The 10,725-nt window shown below is 35.4% G+C and overlaps 1 protein-coding gene across 1 annotated transcript in view; it reads right to left on the reverse strand.

Annotated features, from left to right (window-relative positions):
* APOB (apolipoprotein B) overlaps positions 1-9,459 on the reverse strand; it is a 36,241-nt gene extending 26,782 nt beyond the window's left edge. The window contains exons 1-9 of the mRNA XM_027710199.2: positions 9,355-9,459; positions 7,623-7,661; positions 4,944-5,059; positions 3,949-4,094; positions 2,810-2,963; positions 2,469-2,624; positions 1,398-1,522; positions 1,126-1,211; positions 181-400 (exon numbers count right to left, since the gene is read on the reverse strand). Of these exons, the coding sequence (XP_027566000.2) occupies positions 181-400; positions 1,126-1,211; positions 1,398-1,522; positions 2,469-2,624; positions 2,810-2,963; positions 3,949-4,094; positions 4,944-5,059; positions 7,623-7,661; positions 9,355-9,409 (1,097 nt within the window). The 5' untranslated portion in view covers positions 9,410-9,459. The remainder of the gene's footprint in view (positions 1-180; positions 401-1,125; positions 1,212-1,397; positions 1,523-2,468; positions 2,625-2,809; positions 2,964-3,948; positions 4,095-4,943; positions 5,060-7,622; positions 7,662-9,354) is intronic.
* Positions 9,460-10,725: the final 1,266 nt, after the last annotated feature.

The raw sequence follows: 10,725 nt of genomic DNA on the forward strand, positions 1-10,725 counted from the left end.
TTTTATTCTCCCTTCTTTATTTCTCTCTCTGGATAATACTGATGACACTTATCTTTCTGAAAGACACCCTATATATCTAATTCACCTCTAATTTAAAACCACTAAGCAAATTAACTACAGAAAGGTTTTGCCACGACATTGACATGTGGTGTACTTGCACAATGCACAGCTGTACCATACCTTGAGATTTCCATCATCTTTGGTACAAGAGAGCCAAGAGTGCTGTTATGTAAATTTCTAAGCCCTGAAACAAATTTGTAAAAGAGTCTTGCTCTCTGCTGGTTCTGCTGAGAGGCTGTGAGTTTCTGCAGTTCCTGAAGGGTTTTCAGAACAACATCACCCTGCTTGGGGAATTTGGCATCTGTACTTTCCAGTGCAAGTCCCTTCTCTTCCAGTTCATCTAGCAATTAAAAAAAAATTGCATTTGTTATCAAGGAGCTACGTTAATTTTTATCATCTATCTTACATTCAGCATAAATACAAAGTCTGTAGATTATTTTATATGATAACTGTTGAAGTTGAACAGCTGAACAGTTAACAAAAATAATGGAATGGAATTCAAATATAATTCCCCAAAAGTTGAATATTTGCATAAATTGTTTTACATTTTCATGAAGATAATTCCTTAATATCTTTTATATTAGCATAGTTTGCTTTTTCAACTTTTAATTAATATATATTTTAGGAGAAATATGTTATGACTAACAATTACAAGTCAAAAGGTAGGTTTTAGAACAAAATATACAGTAATAATGGATTGCTTACATTTAGCAGTTGAAGATAAAAGTTGCATAAGAAATTATGGGTATAAGAAATTATAGGTAGCAAAAATGGGTTCATTAAACTAATTTCCAATAAGATTAGAATTTCTTTTCAAGCAAATTATACATTGTTATTTATTAAGAATAATTTTAAAATTAAAGATTATTTTAATTTGGAGGGGTTTTTAAAAGTCTCAGGTTTTCCCATTTTCTACTCAACCTTTTTCCTCACTAAATTTCTTTAAAAATTATGAATTGATTTGGTCCCCTCAGGGGCATCTTTAATTAATTCACTGTTTAAAAAAATCATCTCTGTATTTGTATTTTGTTCCTATGCTCGTGTAATAGAGAACTGCAGCTCTACCTCCATCAAAATTTTTGTTATTGATCTTCGGGGTATCTTCAAGCCTCAAGGTCTGGTTGACCTCTGTCATCACACCATAGCGATTTCTAGGAAACAAAGAAAAATTCACTGCTTTAGTTGAGTCTAAGTACCCTTGAGAGGTCTTAATATGTCTCCTGCCTTCTTAAAAACAAAATGTATATTTCGAGATGAAATCAGGGCAGAATGTAATACGTCATCATTTAAAAAAATATTTATGAATAAAGGATAAGGATAAATAGTGAGCAACCTACTTGTATGAGGAAGGCAGAAACAGGTGTTTTTCACTGCAGACAACATCTCTTATATGCCTTTTCTTTGCATCAATATTGTAATGACAGAACTGAGTGCTCTTTAGAAGGGTAGATAATGGGCTGTTCTGTAAAATAAATCATTTGGCAGTCATTTTACTGAGTAAAATAGGAAACAATCATAGTTTTAAAGGCTGACACAGTTTTACTGTAATATTAAAAATTAAAGCATATTGAAAAAAAAAGGTGAATAACTGGAATTATTCTCACACAAAGACAAAATTGTGCCAGTAATAATCTTTAGTCTTAAGTCTCTTCATGGGTAAAAATCCCACCAAAATTTTCCCTCAGGCCTTATCAAGATGTTTGGGTTAGTAGTTACTTCATGATTGATCCCCTGCTGCCTACAACAAAGGACTCCTTCATAAAACCAATTCGTAATTTTCAGAGTAGTTCAGTCCCCTTGTAACAACTGATGCTCTTTTTAATTACACTCTTATTATACAAATTTTAAAGACTTCTACAAAAAACTGTAGCAGCGGTAGAAATTATAAAATGTGTTTTCAGCATTATATGAAACACTATCTTTTTTAAGTTAAAACAATCTAAGGCAAAAATGCCATTATACCAGAAAGAAATCTGACAATTTCCATGCAAACAACTGCATTTGATCATTGTGGATTAACAGGTAGAACAAACAGTGTGCTTAACCACATATAGAGCCCTCTCCTCCTGCACATCACATACACTTCATGGTATGGTTTTTTTTTGTTTTACATGAAATTGGAATTTTGAAAATTTTGACCCACAAAACTAAAAATTTGGCTATGATCTGATATGTTACCATGTAATCAATAGTACTAACTTCATCTATGAAAAGCTCTCTGTATCTTTTTTTTTTCTCTATTGACTGCCAACAAAACCACAGTCTGATATAATGGAATAGTGCAGAAAAACTATTTAAATTTTTAGCAAATATAAATATATACAAAACTTAGTCATTGTAGTAGTTTTATCATTTTATATGGTAGTGAGAAAAATCTTATATCATATAATCTTACATCATATACTTACCAGTCCCTTTACAATGGCAATAGGGCTGACATGATCTCTGATGGGACTGAACTTGTCACAGCCTTTCAGGTACCTCGTAATTGAAATATCTTCTGCAACATTTCCTTTTCTGGACTTGAATTCAACTTCACTGTCACACTTTCCATATACAGTATCCTGGAAATAAGAAAGAAATCGGCATCTCTGCTCATGCTGTCAGACATTTTCTGATCTAGTTAAAAGGCACCTTTTCTTATGAGAATTTCCAGGCCTTTTGAAAATGATGTTCAGGAGTAACTCTACTCAGGTGAGCTTTCTTCCATTTTCCAAGGAAATAAGGGAAATACTTTCAAAACACCTACCATTGAAATTATTTTTTCATTTTCTACTGTTTCTGTTGGCACAAGTAGAGCTGAGATGATCCCTCTCTTGAGATTCAGTACATTCAGAGGTTCGTCCTTCTCTGGATACAGCTTGACTTTTGTTCCATCCTGAATACTAAATTTTAGCTCATGCCTGGCACCCAAAATAACAACATTAGAATGAAATATTAAAGACACACAGTAAAGAATGTTATCAATAAACTGCTGGGCTATCATTATTTAATATTCACTGCTGTTACTAATAGGAAGTATTACTATTAAAGCAGCAAAATTCTAACCAAGGACATTCTGATATCACCAGATTACATTATCTAAGGACAAGCAAATACCAAGAGCAGTGGCTGGAAGTTGGAATTGCATAAATTCAGAGAGGACATAAGTAAATTTTTAGAATGAGGTAATTATTAACTACTCCAATAGGCTACAAAATGATGGGATAATTCTCTAGCAGTTGCAGTCTTTAAATAAAACCTTGATGGTTTTCTGAAAAATGTTTTTTAACACTGTCTCAAGTGTTTTGAGATTTATGGCTTGTGAAACAAGATGGATACTAAGGCACTGAAACAAGCATGAAGATGCATGACTAAAGTATGCACTGACGAGCACTAGAAACTAGTTGGGTGGAGAGAGTAGTAGCCATTAGTTACAAAAGCAGATAAAGAAGAAAAAGATAAACTGCATAGGTCATTAAAGACTGGGATTGGAAATCTGGACTTCAGTCTCAAATGCCTTTCTATTGCACAGTCTGCATCAAGTTAGCAAAGGAAAGTTATCTTAAACTGCCTGCGTGCAGCCATTTGAGAATGTGCTTACGAGAAGGAACTTGCAATAATCTTTTGGAGACTACACAACAGTTTCCTGATATAGATGATAGAAATGACAAAAACATTCCAGGTGAAAATTCTGTATCTAAAAAAGCCTTCCCTACTAGCAGTTGAGAACTATGCCATGTTAACTATAAGTTGTATCAGGGAGAATTTTGCTGTGGAACCAGCTTTCAAATCTACCATGTTATCATGAAATGTGTTCTATGCCTAGAAAAACACAGTCAGGGTAAACTGTAACACTGCAGCCTGTTCCATTTAAAGGTCACAAGTACTAATGATGATATTGCTTACCTGGACATGGCACTTGCAAAGTCCTCAGAATTCTTGGACTTTTTCAGAACAGCCCTTCCCTCAGAGTCGACACCAAAGGTCTCCCTCAGGGAGCAATGCATTGTCCTCAGGATGAAACGGCACAGCTGTGGTACCTCCAGTTCAACCTGAAAACACAAATATGTTTATCTTTTTTCATTATCACGTTTCCAGGATCATCCAGTTACCACTTTGAAAATTCCTTTGATTTTGTAAAGTGTCAGAATCCCCCTGCTAGCAGCTGTTGGAAAAAATTCCTAAGTTCTCTAAGTAGCTTAAGGTAACTCAAGAAGGAAGATATGAGAGCAGGTATTTGCTTGGCTAATGGCATGGAGTATGTGACATACATGGTAAACAAGTTTCTGAGAATTTAGAATGTTAGAACTGTATGAAAACTTGAGTCATTACACTGATCAGTGTTTAGACTCTATTAAAACTGTGTGTGCTAAATAAAAAAATATTTTTTCCAATTACTCAATTTAAAGAAAAAAAAAAACCACAACACAATGATGAGAAAGTTTTGGACAAAATGAAGGGACACTGAGTAGTTTAATGGCCTATGGGACCTTTTACTCCTACAGTCCTGGCATTGCCTTGACTGTCACCATCAACAGGTTGTTGTGGTCTTCATGGCTTCAATGCACTGTTGTTATTCAACTTCTAGAATTTTTTGATGGACATCGGTAGATTCAGCCTGGGAGCCAAGGAAAACTAAACTTCCAAGTTTTGCCTCTCTCTCTTGTAAAAGTACAGCCAGGTTTGAAATGCACTGGCACAATGGTGTGAAGGACTTCTGCCATCCTCAATGCCTTCTGTCTAGGACAGGGAGGGCTTAGTCTTTGTGTGCCTTAGTCAATATGTGCCTTTCAGAAGAATGGTCTTGTTTGGAAAAACATTGAAGGATGCTCTCCAGCTGCCAGCTCCCATGTTGTTCAGTATACAGTCCCAATCAGTTGTATTTACTCCTCTTTGCCTACCTTGCAAGTGATCTTTGAACCACTTCGAGAATCTGCTGTTCCTGTGATCCCATTTGATGTTTCTGCTTCATATGAGTAAACATATTTTCGGAGGGGTTTAAATCTGGTTGCATCTTCTGCAATTGGGAAAACGAGTGGTTTTATGACTTAGGTAGGATATGCATATGTAATCCTTACATTACATGCTTAGCATTGTGTAACTAAAATGAATGCCACAGATAAAGGAAACATGAAGACTCATCCTGCCGCTATTTCCTTTTCCAAAATAGCTTTCAGAAAAAAACGTGATGCCTTTATATCAGCTGGATTATTTCTGAAGCGTAAGACCAAACTTGTGGGGCAGCTTAAATTTTGGGGTCCACTGCTCTGTTTGATGGGATTTTCCAATATAACCCCATTTGGCCTTCAAATCATGCCACATTAAAGCAAATGACAAAAACAGGAGAAAACTTAAGGTGTGGAACTGTTTTAAAAATTACCCTGTTGCTTCTAAATTAAGCCAATCAAATGGTATTTTTCCAATTGGTAATAAAGTGATTCATTTCAGCTCAGATTTTTCCATCATAATGAAAATGCAAGAAGCTGCTTTACCGGTTACATGATTGAGACTGAAAGCAAAGAGACAGAACATCCAAAATAGAATTCCTTAATACCATTTCACTTGAATCTACACAGGATCTTTCTGCTCCAGACTCTCCTGAAATATGATCTACTCTAATTCATTTATTAGATCAGAAAATTTCATAGAGTAGACTATTTTTAATGGAGATAAACTTTAGTTAGATGAAGAGCATCCAACAAGGGAAAAACTTTAAATTATGACTAAGAACAAGGCAGGAGGGAGTATTTCAAGAGGTGTTTCTCTTTCTATCGAAGGAAGCCCCAAAACCTAATAGGCTTCCTCAAAGGAATGACCTTCACCTGTGTTTAATCTCTCCCTGTTGCCTTCATCTGTAATTTTAAACTCCACAAGCAGGAATGAATGGGGTAATAGAGACATTAAGAAAAAAAACAGTCTCAGTGTCAAATACAGAACCATAAGATACTATTTTGGTATCTGGAATGCATAAGATAGGCCAAACAATGCCCTCAAACCCAATTCACTTCCATTGCAAGTGCAGGCATCGTTTTAAACTAAAAAGGATGATCAGGTACTCTAAGTGTCTGTGATGAAGCAGTTTAGGTCAATCTGAACCAGAAATTGCTGTTCCCTCAGTTTAGGCTGGGCAACTCACTGGGTCTGTGGCTCTGTTGTGATGTTGAGTGAAAAGCAATTTCCTAAACTGCTCCTCTGTGGTTATTTAATAGAGTCCTGATCTATTTTATAGAAAAAAAAAAGATAGGTAATCCTGGTGTAAATCCAAATGCCCACCATTAAATCTGTATGATTTTGCCTGCCTACACCTGCATGAATGCAGATTACTCTTCTTCTTTTATAAAATATTTGTTATGTCAGTGGCCAATGACAATATAACCTTGCCTGTCACAGAATTTCATACTTAGAGAGGGGAACAAAATAGTGCTATGCATATCTTATTTCCTCATTGAACTATCACTTTTATAAATTTTACATACTTTAATAATATTTTAGCTGAGATCACATTCATGTAATTGCTAAACAGAATTATTATAATTAATACTAGCTGTCATACCATAATCAACATCTTAAAAACATTTGAAAACTTAATTAAATTATGTATTTAACTCTAAAATTAAATTTTATTAAAAATTTAACACTATTTGTGTCACTTTTGGCTATCCTGGAAAATAACTGTACACTCTCAGAGAATTTTGCAACACCAGTATCTACCATGCTAAAGTAAAAGGCTAATTATTGCTTCATATCCTGCTTTTAAACAGAAAATAATAGGGAAATTTTAAGATTGGAAATGAAAATACCAAATTATTTACTGGATCAAAAATAGACAAGTAACTGGCAATGAAACTCAGAAGTCTTTGAGTTGGTTCAGGCATCTGAAGTAAACCCAATTGCCTGGAGATGGTGCTAAAGCACCCAACAAGGAAAAAAAACCCCTGAAGACAAACAACAAAACAATTCATTCAGTACTTTGACCCTGTGGTTGAACATTATGTATCTAACCAAGCAGTCAGGGCCAGTCAGAGTTCATTACAAAGATAGGGCATAAAGTCAGCATTTCCTGAGTCTTCACTTGTTTAAAGAAATTGCTGTCCTTGCTAACAGAGCTGATGATTTATTCTACAGGTATTTAGCTAGATATCCAAGTGCAACTCTGTGGGCTTAGCAGCCACTGTGATGTAAAATTCAGGCCACAGTAAAGTGTAATGTACATAACCTCACAGTTAAAGCTTCACATTTGATAAATAGGGATTTTCAGATTAAGGAATTTGCACCTGACAATCAAACAAATAAAAAAGAAAAAACAAAAACCCAGTGGAAAGTAGTTTCTTAATGGGAGCTTTAAAAAAGTTCAGAAACTCATTCTCAGCTTGTCCAATCTTGGGAAACTTTAACAATTACTCGAATCAATCCTTATTGATTATCAAATACCTAAAATAAAGGGCAATAACTACTTCAAAATATTGCCATCGCTTTCATTTCAGTTATTTCAGACGAAGAGATTTGGAAAAGTCAGGCTTTGAGAAATGAATTCAGTTAAAATAGGGATATAACAAAAGCAAATGTAAGAAATCAGTTACTTGAACATCCTGGATTTCCACTTTCAGGTGTTTCTTCTTCTGTAAAAAAAAAAAAAACAAAAAAAACCCACAAAAAACCAAGAATTAAAAGCTAGAAAAGCAGTTTATAGCTATACAACAAGCAGTTTATAGCTATATACAATATATTCAATGGCTATGAATATATAAATGTAAATACTACATTTTCATTGTAAGACCTTTTTAATTCATACCAACTTCTGATGTAGTTTGAAAGACTGATGTAAATAACAAAGCTACTATTAACATTTGCAGTACAGAGTCAAATTTAAAGGGAGTTACAAGCAGTTGCCTTGATATGAACCAAAATCCCATAATAGGGTCTTTAATCACAGAATTAAATTGATTTGATTTAAACTGAGAAGGGTCAGCTTCTAAGTTGACAAGTATTTTTTAAAGCCCTGTGTTAGGTAAATAGACAGTTTGCAAAGGATAGGCACAAAATGTAGAGGTAGACAGATGATTGTACCACATAACACAGTTTACTTTTAAATTTTAGTCAATTTGAGCACACAGAAATACTGTTAAATGGATGAATGGCTATACTTTGGTTTTTGTACATTTCAAAAAGAACCCCTTTGAAGATTAGTACTAAAATTCTCTGCTATGAAATATTTTCTGAATATTGAGAGTGCATTCTTTGTAGGAAAAGCCTATTCAAGTTAAGAAGAACCATTTGTTCTAATCAGTCTTAGGTATGTTCCATATGACCCTATTAAAAACAAAATTAAATTAAACATAATCTAGTAAATTTGCTGCATTCATTAGATGCTATATCATTTTTTGGGATATCACATATGAAGGCCAGCATTTTTCTCCACACACTTTCCTAATATTCATTCTGGGAATTCTAAGGTAGACCACTCTATAGAAATAGACTCTAACATTTGTCACAGTAGCACCAATAGCAACAGAAATACTACTATTACTATTAAAATAATATTAATAACATTATTAATAACCAATAAAACAAGGTTTATCGCATAACAATAAATTTGTATAACATCAGCCAACAACAGAATACTAGTTAAACAAAGATATATTTATGATTAAGTAGATCTACATATAAAACCAGACCTGCACAATTTGCCCAGGTGCACTTTTGTCCTTAAGCTCCCTGAAGCCTTAAGTAACATTACAATGTCCTGTTCTAAAAAGCCATTTCTTGGGAAGCAAGGATAGCTCAAAATCCACAGCACCATATCGATCTCGGCTGTCTTTTCTGATCTTACAAAAAAAATATCTCTACTGACCTAGTTCTTTTATTACTTTTATTGATGACTATGTCCCTTCAACACAAAACTCTATTTCAAAGGCCAGTATTGCCTGCCAAATACAATCTGCTTTACTGCTCTCTGTCTTCACATTTGTCACAAAACAGGTTAGCAACAGCTGGGCTAAGTCTGCATGGTATCTCCAAGCTACAGTAGCTCCACAAGTGGGCTTAAAAGCACAAGATTACAGAAAAATGCCATACAAGTTGCAAAATACATTAAATCTGTACAAAAGACATCAGGCAACATTTGTGACTTTTTCTACACTGGGATCCTCCTATGATTGCCCATTCCTGTGAAGGGAAGGGATGATATCTTTGCCACACTGAACTTTTCTAATCCTATAAGCCAATGTTCTGTTGATTTTTTTGCAACATTATTGTTTTAACAGGTTCATAAATAAAGCAGGAAAAATCACTAATATAAAAGGCAGTACTTACGTGTGAGAACACTGCTGAGCAGCAGGGAGAGCAGCAAGAGCTGCACAGGGCCCATGGTGAGCCCTGAAGTCCCTTGCTGCTCTTTCTTTTCCTCTTTTTCCTTCCCTCTTCAAATCTTCCCTGCTGCCTCAGAGGAAGAATGAGCCTTCTGACTTGGACCTACATTTATATAGTCTGTAACAAGCAGCTGAGTCAAATAGTTTAGAAAGCTCAGAGCAAATTGCCAAAGGTCCAAAGGTGAGAGTTCCAGATCCTCACTGTGCTCCACACAACACTCTGCTTTGGTTATTGGGAGTCATAGAATCATTGAGGTTGGAAAATACCTCTGAGATCATTGAGCTAACCTCCAGTAAACTGGGAATTCTCCAGTTAGTCAAGACTGCTCATAAACGACTGAAATTGTCCCAGTGAGCATGTCTGCTACTTCCCCATCCTCACTCCTCTGAGAATCGAAAACTCTGTAATTTCATGAACTCTATGATTTTGTGATGAACCAAAACACTCCTAACATACAGAGCTATGCCACTGCCTCTCTCTTCAGTTGTTTAAGTCATCCCACCATGTTCCCATGATGGCACCTACATCCCATTGCCCACTGGCTGCTGGCTCCTTCTGTTTGTTGTCCATGCTGCGTGCACTGGTGTAGACGCACTCCAGTTGTGCTGCTGGTTCTGCCCCCCACTGAGGGGAGAAGTTCTAATTCCTACATGACCATTCTCAGGTGCATGGGTTGTTTCTAACACAGCAAGAAAACTCTTGTGCCTTTGGTGCCTCAAAAGCAGATCTCCATTCCCTACCTCTACCAAGAGGGTAGATCAAAGGGCCTTGGTAGGACACTGTCCTCAAACACTGGCATGCTGCCCCCACGCTTATCTGAAGGCAGAAGAATGAGCATGTATTGGAGATAAGTCACTCTTCCAGTTCATTTTTTTTGAAAAATCAACTTCCAGTTGATTTTTTTTTTAAACAGAGTTTTAAAAGCAAAATCCCTCAGCTACAGACTCTAACAGTGCTGTCATATAGATGTTGAGAGGTTTAAGGGTATGAGTACTTGAGAAAATGAGAGTATTGTGCCATTAGAGGCAGGAGAATGAAAGTTGGGCTTTTTCCCTTTGTACCAAAATTTGTCATATACCTTCCTAAAAAAAATTTACTTGCAGTATTGAGGTAAATCAGGTCATGTTCATGTTGAAAGTAAGCTCTGTATAATTCTTTTTTTCCTTATTTTTATATTCATTTTCATATGTTTGCTAATGCAAAAATACCAAAAGAAGACTAAGTTTTCTCTGAATGAAGAAGATAAAAATGATTAAAATACAAAACCCCCCACTTTTTATGGATATGGAGACTGGGTTTATATAATGAGAAATT

Source organism: Pipra filicauda, unplaced genomic scaffold, assembly GCF_003945595.2.
Source record: "Pipra filicauda isolate LSUMZ 115617 unplaced genomic scaffold, ASM394559v2 scaffold144_size1929842_pilon, whole genome shotgun sequence".
Lineage (NCBI taxonomy): Eukaryota > Metazoa > Chordata > Aves > Passeriformes > Pipridae > Pipra > Pipra filicauda.